The sequence below is a fragment of the Aotus nancymaae genome, unplaced genomic scaffold (assembly GCF_030222135.1).
Source record: "Aotus nancymaae isolate 86718 unplaced genomic scaffold, 86718_ANA_hifiasm-v0.15.2.pri h1tg000002l, whole genome shotgun sequence".
Classification (NCBI taxonomy): Eukaryota; Metazoa; Chordata; class Mammalia; order Primates; family Aotidae; genus Aotus; species Aotus nancymaae.
In genome coordinates, this window is record NW_026988413.1 from 18,259,761 (window position 1) to 18,277,242 (window position 17,482).

General features: G+C 39.8%; 1 protein-coding gene and 2 pseudogenes across 2 annotated transcripts in view; 2 read left to right on the forward strand and 1 right to left on the reverse strand.

The window, feature by feature from the left end:
• The window catches only part of IFT56 (intraflagellar transport 56), a 64,887-nt gene that overhangs the window by 11,495 nt on the left and 35,910 nt on the right, over positions 1-17,482 (reverse strand). For both annotated transcript variants that reach the window (XM_064372972.1, XM_021665299.2), the window contains exons 10-14: positions 16,334-16,389; positions 14,555-14,608; positions 13,171-13,234; positions 1,320-1,408; positions 1,023-1,106 (exon numbers count right to left, since the gene is read on the reverse strand). In XM_064372972.1, the coding sequence (XP_064229042.1) occupies positions 1,023-1,106; positions 1,320-1,408; positions 13,171-13,234; positions 14,555-14,608; positions 16,334-16,389 (347 nt within the window). The remainder of the gene's footprint in view (positions 1-1,022; positions 1,107-1,319; positions 1,409-13,170; positions 13,235-14,554; positions 14,609-16,333; positions 16,390-17,482) is intronic.
• Positions 2,220-3,409, forward strand: LOC110567101 (BRCA2 and CDKN1A-interacting protein-like; annotated as a pseudogene).
• On the forward strand, positions 6,463-9,224 carry LOC135270397 (male-specific lethal 3 homolog; annotated as a pseudogene).

Consider the following 17,482-nt stretch of genomic DNA (forward strand, 5'->3'; position numbering starts at 1 on the left):
GGTGTCTCACTATATTGCCTAGGCTGGTCTCGAACTCCTGGGCTCAAGTGATCCTCCCACTTTTCAGCCTTCCAAAAGGTTGGGATTATAGGTGTGAGCCAGCTCACCTAGCCCATACCACATTCTATGATCACAAAAATACAATTAAGTTAGAAACCAAATAAGTAAATAAACATATTGATAGTCACCAAGCTGTATACTTAGGATTTGTATACTTTTCTCTTTTTTTTTTTTTGAGATGGAGTTTCGCTCTTGTTACCCAGGCTGGAGTGCAATGGCGCGATCTCGGCTCACCGCAACCTTCGCTTCCTGGGTTCAGGCAATTCTGCTGCCTCAGCCTCCTGAGTAGCTGGGATTACAGGCACGCGCCACTATGCCCAGCTAATTTTTTGTATTTTTAGTAGAGACAGGGTTTCACCATGTTGACCAGGATGGTCTCGATCTCTTGACCTCGTGATCCACCTGCCTTGGCCTCCCAAAGTGCTGGGATTACAGGCTTGAGCCACCACGCCCGGCCCCATTTGTATACTTTTCTGTTCATATGTTATATTTCTATAAAGTTTACTTAGGATTTGTATACTTTTCTGTACGTATATTTCTATAAAGTTTACTAAAAAGGGAAAATTTTAATATGGTTATAAAATTTATGTCTATTCACATTGTACTTTTTTTTTTTAAGAGATGGGGTCTCACGATGTTGCTCAGGCTGGAGTGCAGTAGATGGGGTCTCACTATGTTGCCCAGGCTGGAGCGCAGTGACTATTCACAGGCATGATCATAGTGCACTGCATCTTAAAACTTCCAGGCTCAAGCCACTGTCTTGCCTCAGCCTCCCAAGTAGCTGGGACTACAGGTGTGTGCCACTGTACCTTCTCCACAGTGTACTTTTTAATGCAACCTAAGAGCAGAGGAATCTTTAATAATCCTTAACCCTTGACCCTTAACCGTTTTATTTCAGTGAGAAAAAGACAAGGACGTTTTTAGATAGGATCATTCAAATGCTTTCAAACGCAGGTACCCACCTCTTCAGCCTCACTGGTATTACCTGTTGCAGCTTTGGCTTGGGCATAATTAAAGTTAAAGATGTCATCATTATAGAAGTAACTCTGAAAAACACCCCAAGAACAGGTCACATTGAGAATTAACATATAAAATATAAAAACCACCAGTTATACCAATTAACACAAAATTAACCTTAGGATTAGTCTATGCCACTAATGCCACCAAAGAAAATGGGTCACCTCTAAGGGTACCTTACCTTCTCTGACACAGTCTACAGTATTTTGTATATAAAGTCTTATATATAATTCTATACTGACCTTAAATGAGTTGAGGTAAATCAAGACATCATCAAATTGCTTAAGCAGGAAGAAACAGGAAGCCATGCACTGCCTCCCTGGTATTGTATCTGAAATGGAGGGAAAAAAAACCCACACATATTCATGAAACTAAAATCCTCTTTAGCTGAAATTTTAGTTATTTAATAATTTAGAGACAGGAAAATAGACATCTTTCTAGATTCTGAAATTTTAGGTTTTGTTTAGTGGATGAAACGCCAATAAATGGAGGTCACTGAGAGTGACCAATAATCTCTCTGGGGATTAACTCCCAGAGTCCAAAATGAACACATGCCCTTCAGGTTCGCTAGCTATGGTATTACCCAGATCATTTCCAGGGCTCTGATTCTCTCATCCAACATCTGCATATTCAATTAGTATGGCCTGGTCTCCATCATCACTTTTCTAAATCAACCTAGCATTTCCAATCTCAAATGGAAAAATAATTTGCCATGGAACCATCTGATTCTGATCCTGATCCAACTTTTTGCCTGATATCAGATTTCTATTTAAGTAGTGGAGGATTAGTATAACTCCCACCCTTGCCACAGGCATTCCTAAGGCTCCTTATCCTGTTAAATTTTTTTCCTTTAGCACTTACCACAGTCTGATATACCATGTATATCTGATACATATAATATTATATATATCTAGTCAGATATACATATAAAATATAAAACCATCAGTTATACCAGATAAACACAAAACTAATCTTAAGGATTAGTTGATCCCACTAATGCCACCACAGAAAATGGGGCATTTCCTGGTATATCTAATCAGATATACATACAAAATATAAAACCATCAGTTATACCAGATAAAGACAAAACTAATCTTAAGGATTAAGTTTGTAAGGTCTGACCATACCATGGACCTTACCACATGGCGACCCCCGTGAATGGCACCTACACCTCTGGAGGGCCTGCCGGAATTAGAAAACCTGAAGTACCGCAGCCGCCGGGCGCCCCGGTCCAGCGCGACGACGAAGAGGAAGATGAAGTCAAGGATGAGGACGAAGACGATGACGACAGTGACGAAAAAGAGGATGAAGATGACGAGGTCATTGACGAGGAAGTGAATATCGAATTTGAAGCTTATTCCATATCAGATAACGATTATGACGGAATTAAGAAATTATTGCAGCAGCTTTTTCAAAAGGCTCCTGTGAACACTGCAGAGCTAACAGATGTCTTAATTCAACAGAACCATATTGGGAGTGTGATTAAGCAAACAGATGTTTCAGAAGACAGAGATGATGATGTGGATGAAGATGAGATTTTTGGTTTCATAAGACTTTTGAATTTAACTGAAAGAAAGGGAACCCAGTGTGCTGAACAAAGTTGATTCTAAGCTTCTGTGAGAAGAACTGTGAAAAGAGCATGGTTGAACAGCTGGACAAGCTTTTAAATGACACCACCAAGCCTGTGGGCCTTCTCCTAAGTGAAAGATTCATTAACGTGCCTCCACAGATTGCTCTGCCCATGTACCAGCAGCTTCAGAAAGAAGTAGTGGAGGCACACAAAACCAATAAGCCATGTGGGAAGTGCTGCTTTTACCTTCTGATTAATAAGACATTTGTGGAAGCAGGAAAAAATTCCAAAAAGAAATGGAGCAACCAAAAGAAAGATGAGTTAATGTTTGCAAATGCAGAGGAAGAATTTTTCTATGAGAAGGCAATTCTGAAGTTCAACTACTCAGTGCAGGAGTAGAGCAACACCTGTCTGGGTGGCAGATGGTCTTTTGATGACATACCAATGAAGCCTTTGCGAACTGTGATGTTAATTCCAGGTGACAGGATGAACGAAATCATGGATAAACTGAAAGAATATCTATCTGTCTAACCCATTTCCAATGGACAGTGATGGGCTTGCTTTTGTAAAATTACCAGAAAACTCAGTGGAGAATTACTGAAAAACTCATAACTTTATTCGGAGTAAGGTCCTCTACAAAAAGTAGGGTTCTGTCCCATGTGTCTGTGACACATTTACAAAATAGATCAGCTTTTAAAAATTTTGGTCAAATTATGAATGGTTGATTTAAAAACTTTTCCAAGAAGAAGAAAAACATGTAATTTAAAGAACTCAATAAAAACTTCTATTTTTTATTAAAAAGAAAGAAAGAAAGAAAACCTGAAGTAGTTGGAAGATCATGAAAAGAGGAAGAAATGATCAACTCCTGTGGCGCCTACTTAACTTTGAGACATTCTCTATTGTTTCTTATTCGGGCTTCAACTGACAAGGCCATTGAACTTTGTAACTGACCTTAGCTTGGCCAACTTAGTGACTCCACACCCTACAACCCCCTCCCAGCTTGGTCAGCTTTGTGACTTCATACCCTACTACCCTCTCCCAGCTTGCAAATCTATGATCCCCTCCCAGCTTGCAAAAAACCGCCCTAAACTAACTTTTGTAACTTTCCACTGCCTTCTCCACAACCTATAAAACCAACTCCTATCCCACCAGCCTTCGCTGACTCCATTTTCGGGCTCGGCCCACCCACAGCTGGGTGAATAAACAACCATGTTGCTCACACAAAGCCTGTTTGGGGGAGTCTCTTCATTCAGAGCAAAAGTTTTAACATAGTTGATACCACTAATGCTACCACAGAAAATGGTGGCATTTTCTGTTATATCTGATAAGATATATATCTATAGTATATATTTGATATACATAGTATATCAGATTGTCATAAGTGCTAAAGGAAAAAAAGCAAACAGGATAAGGAGCCTTAGGAATGTATGTGGCAAAGGTGTTATTTATATGAATCCTCCAGTACTCAAATAGGAATCTGATATCAGGCAAAAAGTTGGATCAGGATCAGAATGTACATACTAGATATACATATCATATACATACATAGTATAAATATATATGTGTGGACACACAAACACTATATATACATAGTATATATACTATATATAGATGTATATATAGTATATATACATAGTATATATATTTTTTGAGATGGAGTCTTGCTCTGTCACCCAGACTAGGGTACAGTGGGGTGATCTCGGCTCACTGCAACCCCTGCCTCCCAGGTTCAATTTATTCTCTTGGCTCAGCCTCTCAAGTAGCTAGGATTACAGGCACATACCACCACACCCAGCTAATTTTTGTATTTTTAGTAGAGATGGGGTTTCACCAAGTTGGCCAGGCTGATCTCAATCTCTTGAGCTCGTGATCAGCCCGCCTTAGCCTCCCAAAGTGCCGGGATTACAAGCATGAACAACTGTGCCCAGCCACTATATATTGTTTCTAGTCTGTCTGGCCTACTAGACTGTAAGTTCCATAATGGTTGGGAATTTTGTTTTTTTACTGCTGTATCTTCAACAGCTCAATACATTTTTATTGTATGAATCAATGAATGAAATGGGGAAAATATTATTCAATAACTGGTGTTGGTGGAACATTTGTGACTATCCAGGGGTGACAAAAATATTTAATCTTCAGTTCAGCATGAACACTGTTACTCAGAATAGATAGGCATAGACAACTAGCACAGGCAGCACCATACTAGTTCATGCTGGTTAACTAGCATCTCTTTTTGTAGCCCTCTCTCAAATCTTTCACTGAATCTTGGCTGATGAAATAAATAATCATAAAAATGAAGCTTCAAGACTACTAGCGGGCAATATAGGTGAATATTATATAACTGTGGCAGAAAGAAAGCATTTTCTTGTTCTTTCTTTCTTTTTTTTTTTTTGGAGACAGAGTCTCACTCTGTCACCAGGCTGGAGTGCAGTGGCACAATCTTGGCTCACTGCAACCTCTAACTCCTTGGTTCAAGCCATTCTCCTGCCTCAGCCTCACAAGTAGCTGGGATCACAGGCATGTGCCACCACCCCCAGCTAACTTTTGTATTTTTAGTAGAGACAGCGTTTCACCGAATGTTGGCCAGGATGGTCTCAATCGCCTGATCTTGTGATCCACCCGCCTCGGCCTCCGAAGGTGCTGGGATTACAGGTGTGAGCCACCACGCCCAGTTGAAAGAAAGCATTTTCTAAGCTTAATACCCATGCAAGACATCATTATAGAAAAGATAAACTTAATTGCCGGTGCTGTGGCTCACGCCCATAATCCCAGCACTTTGGGAGGTAGAGGTGGGTGAACCATTTGAGGTCAGGAGATCAAGACCAGCCTGGCCAACATGGTGGAAACCCCATCTCTACTAAAAATATAAAAATTAGCCAGGTGTGGTGGCAGGCACCTGTAGTCCTAGCTACTGAGGAGGCTGAGGCAGGAGAATCACTTGAACCCAGGAGGCGGAGGTTACAGTGATCTGAGATCATGCCACTGCACTCCAGCCTGGGCAACAGAGTGAAACTCCATCTTAAAAAAAAAAAAAAAGAAGGGCCGGGCGCGGTGGCTCAAGCCTGTAATCCCAGCACTTTGGGAGGCCGAGGCGGGTGGATCACGAGGTCAAGAGATCGAGACCATCCTGGTCAACATTGTGAAACCCCGTCTCTACTAATACAAAAAAATTAGCTGGGCATGGTGGCGCGTGCCTGTAATCCCAGCTACTCAGGAAGCTGAGGCAGGAGAATTGCCTGAACCCAGGAGGCGGAGGTTGCGGTGAGCCGAGATCGCGCATTGCACTCCAGCCTGGGTAACGAGAGCGAAACTCCGTCTCAAAAAAAAAAAAAAAAAAAAAAAAAAAAAGAGCCAGGCGCGGTGGCTGAAGCCTGTAATCCCAGCACTTTGGGAGGCCGGAGGGTGGATCACGAGGTCAAGAGATAGAGACCATCCTGGTCAACATGGTGAAACCCCGTCTCTACTAAAAATACAAAAAATTAGCTGGGCATAGTGGCGCGTGCCTGTAATCCCAGCTACTCAGGAGGCTGAGGCAGAATTGCCTGAACCTGGGAGGCGGAGGTTGCAGTGAGCCGAGATCGCGCCATTGCACTCCAGCCTGGGTAACAAGAGCAAAACTCCGTCTCAAAAAAAAAAGAAAAGAAAAAGAAAAGAAAAGATAAATATGGTTTCAATATTTTTATTAATCTACTTTTTAAATTTTTTTGTGGATATGTAGTCCATATATCCATACTGCAAATGGATATACAGTATATATTTATGGGTACATAAGATATTTTGATACAGGCATATAATGTATAATTCCATCAGGGTAAATGGGGTATCCATCACATCAAGCAATTATCCTTTCTTTATGTTACAAACCAATTATACTCTTCTAGTTACTTTGAAATGTATAATAAATTATTGTTAAATGTAGTCATTCTGTTGTGTTATCAAATACTAGATCTTATTAATTCTAATTTTTTTTGTACCTATTAGCCATCCCCACTGTCCTCCTACTCCACTACCCCTCCTAGGCTCTGCTAACCATCATTCTACTCTTGACCTCCTTGAGTTCAAGTGTTTTAATATTTTTTAGCTCCCACAAATAAGTGAAAACTGTGTCTTTCTGTGCCTGGCTTATTTCACTTAATATAATGTTCTCCAATTCCATCCATGTTGTTGCAAATGACAGGATCTCATCTCATTCTTTTTATGACTGAATAGTATTCCACTGTTTATATGTACCATATTTTCTTTATCCCTTCGTCTGTTGATGGATGCTTAGGTTGTTTCCAAATGTTCGCTATTTTGAATTGTGCTGCAATAAACATTAATGTGCAAGTATCTCTTTGATATGCTGATTTCCTTTCTTTTGGGTATACACCTAGCAGTGAGATTGCTGGATCATATGGTCATCATATTTTTAGTGTTTTGAGGAACGTCCAAACTGTTCTCTATAGTGGTTGTGCTGATATACATTCCCACAAACAGTGTACGAGGGTCCCTTTTCTCCACATCCTCTCCAGCATTTGTTGTTGCCTGTCTTTTGCATAAAAGCCATTTTAACTGGGGTGAGATGATATCTCACTGTAGTTTTGATCTGCATTTCTCTGAAGATCAATGATGCTGAGCACATTTCATATACCCATTTGCCATCTGTATCTTTTAAGAAATGTCTAGGGGTGGGCGACAGGAGAAAATTAAATAAAAAAAAGAAAAAAAAAGAAATGTCTGTTCAGATCTTTTGCCCATTTTCAAATTGGAGTGTTAGCTTTTTTTCTTATTGAGTTGTTTGAGCTCCTTCTAGATTTTCTGATTATGAATCCCTTGTCAGATGGCAAATATTTTCTCCATCCTGTGGGTTGTCGCTTCACTTTGTTGATGGTTTCCTTTGCTGTACAGAAGCTTTTTTCATGTGATGTCATCCCATTTGTCCATCTTTGCTTTGGTTGCTTGTGTTTGTGGGGTATTACTCAAGAAATCTTTGGGCCAGGCCACTCACACGTGGTGGGGAACATCACGTGTGCTTTGTGGTTAATGTTTGCACCCCCGACACCAACGCAGGTCGCCAGTGGAAGAGGCCTTTTGACTACAGCTTCTGTCTTCATGTTAAATCTCTCCTCTTGTGGCCCAGTGCTGTGTGCGCTCCTGTGGGACACCCTGCCATCAGACCCAGACTGTTAATGTTATTGTTGGGAAAGACAAACAGGGCAGAAAGATTCCAGAATATCTGATCCATTGTAATGGTTGGAACAGAAGCTGGGATAAATGGGCTGAAGATCATGTGCTTTGTGATACCGAAGAAAATCATAGATTACAGCATAAATTGGCAAGAAAAGCTGTAGCTCGCCTGAGGAGCACAGGAAGAAAGAAGTGCTGAAGGTTGCCTGGTGTTGATTGTGCCTTAAAAGGCCTCTATATTGAAGAAAAAGATGAAAGCGATGAAAATTCATTAAGCAGTTCCTCTGACAGCGCGAAGATAAGGATAAAGAAATAAGTAAAGAAAGTGTTATTGAAGAAAAGACTGAAGTGAAAGAACCAGAGCTTCAAACAAAAAGAGAAATGGAAGTAAGAACAATAACTATAGCAATCAGCCGAGTGCGGTGGCTCACGCCTGTAATCCCAGCACTTTGGGAGGCCGAGGCGGGCGGATCACCTGAGGTCAGGAGTTCAAGACCAGCCTAGCCAACATGGTGAAACCACGTCTCTACTAAAAATACAAAAATTAACCGGGCATGGTGGCCCATGCCTGTAATCCCAGCTACTTGGGAGTCTGAGGCAGGAGAAGAGCTTGAACCCGGGAGACAGAGGATGCAGTGAGCCAAAATCACACCACTGAACTCCAGCCTCAGCGGCAGAGTGAGACTTGGTCTCAAAAAAAAAAAGGTGACTTCATCTAAATTTTTTCTCCCAATTAAGGAAAGTGCCACAAACACTAATAGGAGCCAGTAGGAGCTCTCTCTCAGCCTGCCTCTGTTGAATCCATCCATGTGACAGTCCACAGAGAGTCAGCCAACCACTGGTGAACCGACAAAGGTGCAAAGCTGAGTTGGAAGCATTGCAGTCTCTGAGGCGGTCAATGTGCCACACTGCCAACTGTGACAGACTTTCTGAGAGCAGCACCTCACCTCAGCCCAAGCGCTGGCAGCAGGACACATCCACCAGCAAGCCCAAGCTGCTCCTGCACCTGGAAAAGAAGATATCTGTGCTTGGCAGATCATTTTCACCTATTCCTCTGACTCCTAGCAAGGAAGGGAGTGCAGTGTTTGCTGGTTCTGAAGGTAGAAAAACTAATGAAATGAATGAGGTCCTCTCCTGGAAGGCTGTGCCTGACAATTACCCACCAGGTGACCAGCTGTCTCCACCCTCTTACATTTACAGGGCATAACATCTGCTGCGATTGTTTATAAAACTTCCAGAAATCCTTGGAAAGATGTCCTTTTCTGAGAAAAATCTGAAGACTTTTTTGAAGCACTCTGATGTCTATTTGAGGTTTTTAGCAAAATACCATGATGACTTCTTCCCAGAGTCAGCTTATGTCGCTGCCTGTGAGGTGCGTTATAGCACCAAGAATCCCTGGGCAATTTCTTAGTGTTGGTGGTTCTGTAAGAACAACTGCTCTGTCTAGCTTGGCGCTCTGGGTTCCAGATGAACAACTATCAAGGTGGTGGGTCTTTACCCAGAGCACAAACACAATGCCCACTTGGTGGCTCTGACAGAGGTTGGCCCTGTTGTTTGAGTTGCCCACAAAATGTAGTTATTCTGTTAGGAATTATTTCCTGGGTGCCTGAAAGTGCTCTGACACAACATTTGCTACTGTGCAGGCCATGTGTGATGGCAGGAAAAAAGCAACTGTGCTCACAGTGAAATGTTCACAGAAGAGTACATAGGTTAGGCCATTTCAATAGACATTGCAGTTAATTAGCAAGAACCACATTGTTTTGTTATTTGTTACCATCAAACAAAATTTTTTTTGCAAATTGGTTTCATTCTTTTGATGAAGCTGAGCAACTCTGTCCAACAATGTTTAGTTTGTACTTGGAAACCACAAATTAGTCTCAAAGTATTTTAGAGGGAATCAATATTGATGGCAAAAGAAAATTTGCAGCTATACATTTGCTTCTAACAATTTCCTCTCTGTAAAACATTATTTTTGGTGATCGAAAGAAAGCACTGCCCTTCTTGTTTGAGATTTTACAGCTATACTTTGCTGTGTAATGTTATGGTTCCCTTTCTGTAAAATATTATTTTTGGTGATCTATATAAAGCCTGTCTTGTTTGAAAAAAAAAAACAAAAACAAGAGCAATTAACGTAAAAAGAAGTCTTTGCCAACACCAATGTCCTGGAGAGTTTCCCCAATGTTTTCTTGTAGAATTTTCCTTATTCGAGGTCTTAGATTTCAGTCTTTAATCTATTTTGATTTGATTTTCTTATAGGGGGAGAGATGGGAGTCTAGTTTCATTCTTCTGCATAAGGATATCCAGTTTTCCCAGCATAATTTATTGAAGAGACTTTCCTTTCCCCAAGGTTCTTGACATCTTTATCAAAAATGAGTTCACTGTAGATGTATGAATTTATTTCTGGGTTCTCTTAATGTGCTCCATTGGTCTATGTGTCTTTTTTTATGCCAGTGCCATGCTGTTTTGGTTACTATAACTCTGAGGTATAATTAGAAATCAGGTACAGTGATTCCTCCAGTTTTTTTCTTTCTGCTCTGGACAGCTTTTGCTATTCTGGTCTTTTGTGGTTCTGTATAAATTTTAGGATTTTTCTTCTATTTTTATAAAGAATACCATTCGTATTTTCATAGGGATTGCATTGAATCTGTAGACCGTTTTGGGTAGTATGAACATTTTAACAATATTGATTCTTCCAATCTATGAACATGAAATATTTCTTTTTTGTGTGCCCTCTTCAATGTCTTACATCAGTGTTTTATAGTTTTTATTGTAGAGATACTTCACTACTTTGGTTAACTCCTAAGTATTTAATTCTACTGGTAGCTATTATAAATGGGATTACCGTTTTGATTTTCAGATTGTTTGCTGTTGGCATATAGAAATGCCACTGGTTTTTTTTTTAAGTTTTGAGACGGAGTCTTGCTCTGTCACCAGGCTGGAGTGCAGTGGTGTAATCTTGGCTCACTACAACCTCTGCTTCCTGGTTCAAGCAATTCTCGTGCCTCAGCCTCCCAAGTAGCTAGGATTACAGGCACACACTACCACACCCAGCTAATTTTTTTTTTTTTTCAGTAGAGACCGGGTTTCACCATGTTGGCCAGGATGGTCTCAAACTCCTGACTTCATGATCTACCCACTTCAGCCTCCCAAAGTGCTGCGATTATAGGCATGAGCCACCATGCCTGGCCAACCACTGATTTTTATTTGTTGGTTTTGTATCTTGCAATTTTACTGAATTTGCTTATAAGTTCTAATGGTTTTTTGGTAGAGTCTTTAGGTTTTCCAAATATAAGATCATATCATCTGCAAACAAGGATAATTTGACTTCTTCCTTTTCAATTAGGATGTCCTTCATTTCTTTATTTTGTCTAATTACTAGCTAGGACTTCCAGTACTATGTTGAATAACAGTGGTAAAAGTGGGCATCCTTGTCTTGTTCTAGATCTTAGAGGAAAGGCTTTCCATTTTCTCCATTCAATATGATACTAGCTGTGGGTCTGTTGTATACGGATTTTATCGTATTGAGGTATGTTCCTTCTATACCCAGTTTTTTGAGGGTTTTTATCATAAAGGGATGTTGTATTTAATCAAATGCTTTCTCAGCATCAATTGAAATGATCATATAGTTTTTGTCCTTCATTCTGCTGATATGGTGTATCCCATTGATTTGTATAAGTTCAACCATCCTTGCATTGCTGAGATAAATCCCAGTTGGTCATGATAAATGATCTTTTTTTTTTTTAAGGACGGGGTTTCACCATGTTGGTCAGGCTGGTTTTGAACTCCTGACCTCAGGTGATCTGCCCGCCTTGACCTCCAAAGTGCTTGGATTACAGGTGTAAGCCACCAAGCCCGGCCGATGAATGATCTTTTTAATGTGTTGTTGAATTCTATTTGCTAATATTTTGTTGACGATTTTTTTATCCTCGTTCATTCGAGATATTGGCCTTCAGTTTCTTTTTTTTGATGTGTCTTTGGTTTTGTTATCAGGGCAATCCTGGTCTTGAAGAATGAGTTTGGAAATATTTCCTCCTCCTTTCTTTTTTGGAATAGTTTGAGCAAGATTGATCTTAGTTTTTCTTTAAATGTTTGGTAGAATTCTACAGTGAAGCCAATGGGTCCTGGGCTTTTCTTTACTGGAAATATATGTATTATGGCTTCGATCTCATTACTTGTTATTGGTCTGCTCAGGTTTTGGATTTCTTCATGGTTCAATCTTGGTTGGGTGTATGTGTCTAGGAATTTATCAATTTCTTCTAGTTTTTCAAATTTATTGGCATATCATTGCTCATCGTAGCCTCTGGTGATTCCTTGAATTTTGATAGTATTGGTTTTATGGCACACATACATATGTATATATAAATATATATATATATATATTTGAGATGGGGGTCTCACTCTGTTGCGCGGGCTGGAATGCATTGGTGTAGTGGCTCACTGCAGCCTTAACTTCCTAGGCTCAGGCAAACCTGACACCTCAGCCTCTCAAGTAGCTCAAGTAGCTGGGGCCATAGGTGCATGCTACCACATCTGGCTGATTTTTTTCATGATTATTTGTAGAGATGGAGTCTTCCTATGTTGCCCAGGCTGGTCTTGAAGTCCTGGGCTCAAGCCATCTACTTGCCTCAGTCTCCCAAAGTGCTGGGATTACAAGATTGAGCCAGCATGCCCGGCTGGTTTTAGTATCTTTATATGGAAAAAAGTATCATAGGCAAAGTTTAAAGGCAAATGACCTACCAGAATGTGACAAAGGTTAATGCTCAAAAGAACTCTTGAAAACTCGGTAAAAAATAACATTTCAAGCCAGGTGCAGTGGCTCACACCTGTAATCCCAGCACTTTGGGAGGTTGTGGAGGGCGGATCATGAGGTCAGGAGATCGAGACCATCCTGGCCATGGTGAAACCACAACTCTACTAAAATACAAAAAATTAGCCACGGGTGGTGGTACACACCTATAGTCCCAGCTACTCAGGAGGCTGAGGCAGGGGAATCTCTTGAATCCAGGAGACGGAGTTTGAAGTGAGCCAAGAGCATGCCACTGCACTCCAGCCTGGCGATAAAGCAAGACTCCGTCTCAAAAAAAAATAAATAAATAACATTTCATATCTAAAACTGATTCAAAGCTTTAATCTCAGGAACAAAACAGTAAATCTACTCTCCTTTATTTATTCTCTTATCCCATTTTAGCTGAGATGTTGAGAAGAACTAATTCCAATAGTCTCTCTTATTTCTGACCTCCCACTTTATAATGTGAAGCCTAATAGATATATCCCTAGACAGAGAATCAAACTTCACACTCAATATATGCCCCACTCCAATTATGAAGCATGATCCTAAGTACAGATTTCAGACATACCACATTCACTAGCTGATCCTCCCACCAACTGGAAGAACTGCTGGGCAATTTTCATATGATCCCTCTGAAAAACAAACTGAGCTGATATAGAGGAATAAGGTAAAAATATTTTATTTTACACTTTATGGTTCTAACATATTTGTCAGGATTTAACATATATCCTTCTTTTAAATCTTGCCCCAAACAATACTAATTCTCATTAGCATAACAACTAGACCTGAAGCCGAATTAAAACCTGTGCAGGGGCAGACAGAAAAGAAAAAGAATCAAATCCTTAAATTCTATCCTAAAACTTCATTAAATGAACTCATTCTACAAATATCTGTTGCTCTTTTACCACGTATCAGACCTTGGAACAGGAGCTATAGATATAACAAGGAGTATTTATTAAACTCATTTATTTATTTACTTTTTCTGAGATGGAGTTTTGCTCTTATTGCCCAGGCTGAAGTGCAATGGCACAATCTTGGCTCATCGCAACCTCCGCCTCCCAAGTTCAAGTGATTCTCCTACTCAGCCTCCTGAGTAGTTGGGATTACAGGCATGCACTACCATGCCCGGCTAATTTTTTGTATTTTTAGTAGAGATGGAGTTTCACCATGTTGGTCAGGCTGGTCTTGAACTCCTGACCTCATGATCTGTCCGCCTTGGCCTCTGAAAGGGCTGGGATTACAGGTGGGAGCCACCGCACCCGGCCTAAACTCATTTATTTAATAAATATTTGCTGCCTATTTACTATACAAGGCATTGCAGAATGAACTTGAGATAAAAAGATTTATTCGTATCCCATTTTGTTCCAAAAAGAACAAAGAATGATGCATTAAGATGGATAAGAGCTTAATTTTAGACAGTGTTTTGGTGTTTATAAAAAAAAATTTTTCCCGAGAAACAATTTTCTCCAGTTTACAGATGCCAAAATTATAGCTCAGATATATGTAAGTTAAAAAAAAGTCCCTGCAAATAAGAATGAAGTTGTGCAATGATTTTTAAATTTGTTATTAAATAAGTTGCTATGTAAAAAATAGACCTCTTTTTTTTTTTGGAGACGGAGTCTTGCTCTGTCACCCAGGATGTGCAGTAGCATGATCTCGGCTCACTGCAACGTCCGCCTCCTGGGTTCAAGTGATTCTTCTGAATATTAAACCCTTTTAAACAAGGAGAAATCTTTAGGGTTACAGGGTTGTGGTTTTTTTTGTTTATTTGTTTGCTTTTGTCACTAAATAATACAACATTCTTTTCACAATGGAGTCTGGATTGGGGGATACAGAGCAATAAAAGGAGCTACAGGAGAGCCTATTGCTGCTTGCACTTCGATAGTCATTTTGTTCTCTTCCACATACCTATAACTTTACAACCGATAGATTATCAGTGATTTCATACTCACTGAACCCATTTCCTGGCCAAGGGCTGCATTGACCACTCCTTTGAGAATATACTCCTAGAAACATGGAATAACACTGATTAAGAGAAATGTGGAGCTATGAGATCATTTTCAAATTAACTCCTTACATTAACTTAATACTTTATATAAATTAGCAAAGATTACCCAGAGTTACTTTTCTCTGTTCTATCCCTAGCTTGAATGAAAGAATTAGGAGACACTCATTTAGTTGCCAGCAGCCAAGTATGTATATAACACAATTTACCATATTTGTAAATTCTCCATCTTAAGCAAAAATAATTCAGTAGAAGCTCCAGGAGATAAGTTTCATTTTATTTCAATTATATGAAAAAAAAGTTGATATAATTTTTATTACCTTCTCAACCATATCATATATATTATTTTCCCCTTCCAGTCTTTTTTTTTTTTGAGACAGAGTCTCACTTTGTTGCCTAGGCTGGAGTGCAGTGGTGCGATCTCAACTCACTGAAGCCTCTGCCCCCCAGGGTTCTAGCAATTCTCCTACCTCAGCCTCTAGAGAGACTGGGATTACAGCTGCCCCCCGCACCATGCCTGGCAAATTTTTTTTTATTTGTAGTAGAGATGAGGTTTCACCATGTTGGTCAGGCTGGTCTCGAACTCTTGACCTCAGGTGATCCACTCGCCTCCGCCTCCCAAAGTGCTGAGATTACAGGCGTGAATCATTGTGCCCAGCCCCTTTCAAATGTTATAGTAACTTTTCTTTGCTAGTAATCCTTTTCCTAAAAAAAAAAATGTGTCCTATGTCCATTTATAAGGCATTCTCTCTTTTGGAGTCCTGGGGCCTCACTTGTATCCTTTTTTTCAGACTTGGTTCAATTCTTTAATACATACCCTTCCTAGCTAGCAGGTTTATCAAACTTTCATTTAAGAGAGCTCACAGGCTGGACACAGTGGTTCACGCCTGTAATCCCAGCACTTTGGGAGGCCAAGGTGGGCAGATCATGAGGTCAGGAGTTCAAGACCAGCCTGGCAAACACGGCAAAACCCCATCTCTACTAAAATACAAAAAATTAGCAGGGCATGGTGGTGCATGCCTATAATCCAAGCTGTATGGAAGGCTGAGGCAGGGGAATTGCTTGAACCTGGGAGGCAGAGGTTGCAGTGAGCAGAAATCAGGCTAGTGCACTCTAGCCCAGGAGACGGAGCAAGACTGTCTCAAAAAAAAAAAAAAAAAAAAGAGAGAGCGCTCACAAAAAGAACAGTATGAAAGAGGCTGAATCTTTAAATACACTTGAGAAATACACTTGTTTAAAATCCATGAAGTCTGGAAATATTCTTCATTCAGTCTTTTATTCAATAAATGGAATGTTTACTATATACTTCATGTGCATGGTGTTGGAGATACAATAAGACACAGTCCCTGACTACAAGGAGTTAATGATCCAATGGGGAAGAAAGACAAGTTATAGACAATTTATGAGATAATTGCATGTACCTAGTTGTTTCACTGGAATTCTAAATTTTCATATTTCCAAATGCTAAAGGAATTTTCCAAATTTCCTTACCCTTTTTGACAAAATGACTACATATAAGAAGTTAAAAAACATCAAAAAGCACAGAACATTCATTCTCATACCACAAGTTGCATATAACATTCCTAAATGAATATATATGCTCTTTTCCTGAGATTCTACAGGCAGTAGTCTGCCTAATCTTCTCTAATATGACTTCCAACTAGATTTCTGAAGTTCTACTTTCAGCAGAACTTGGTTAGTAAAAATGTAAAACATTCTTAGTTACCTGAGGAGTAGTAGGTTCCAGATCCTTAATTAAGTTATAAGCTTCTTGTACATCATCTGAAATACAACAAATAAGTAATTATACTAGTCTGTATTTCAGAAAACCCTTCTGAAGCAGTCCTTCCGAAAAGATCCTTCACTACTTAAATATTCACGGGAAATATGATCTGTTTTATCTGTCTTCTAACTCTCCATGTTCAGAGTTGAGTAGCTATGATAAGGATAACCAATATCCTTAGAAAACTCATATTAAAGTCATGAAGCACTTTAAAAAATGTTGAACCTAAGAACACGGAGGAGGCATTCTATGCCAATGGCATTGTATTAGATAAGAAAAGTAACCATTTTTTTTTTAAAAGAGAGAGCTATACTAAATATATAGGAATTAAATGATACCAAGTCTGAGATTTGCTTTAAAACATTTCAGGAACAAAAAGGGGGTACTGAATGAAAAAAGAAGATTGGAAATACCTTGAAAAGTGCTGAATCTGGGGTATTTGGGTGTTTATTGTACTATTTATTTTTGTGTTTGAAATTTTCCATAATAAAAGTAATTTATAAAATATGTATGCTGTTTATTTCATTCTTGTCCAAAACATATTTCCTTTTGCTTATATATAAAATAGAGGCTGGGCATGGTGGCTCACGCTTGTAATCTCAGCACTTTGGGAGGCCAAGGCAGGTGCATCACCTGAGGTCAGGAGTTTGAGACTAGCCTGATCAACATGGCAAAACCCCATCTCTACTAAAAATACAAAAATTTGCTGGGCATGGTGGTGCATGCCTGTAATCCCAATTACTTGGGAGGCCAAGGCAGGAGAATCACTTGAACCCAGGAGGTGGAGGCTGCAGTGAGCCGAGATCGCACCACTGCACTCCAGCCTGGGCAACAGAGTAAGACTCCATCTCAAAATAATAACAAATAAATAAAATAAATAGGACTTTTTGCAAGTACATGTTCTTATTTCAATAAATATATTTTCCTCCATGAGGAATATGTTGTCCTGGCTGGTTTCCAGAGCCCATGACCGAATGCCACCACAAATGGATGGTGGCTGCTACCCTGTACTCATAGCTGCTAGAAAAGGCTGCTTTAGGCATGTGTCTAACAATTTTAATCTTACTTTGGGGCAATAAATATCACATCCTC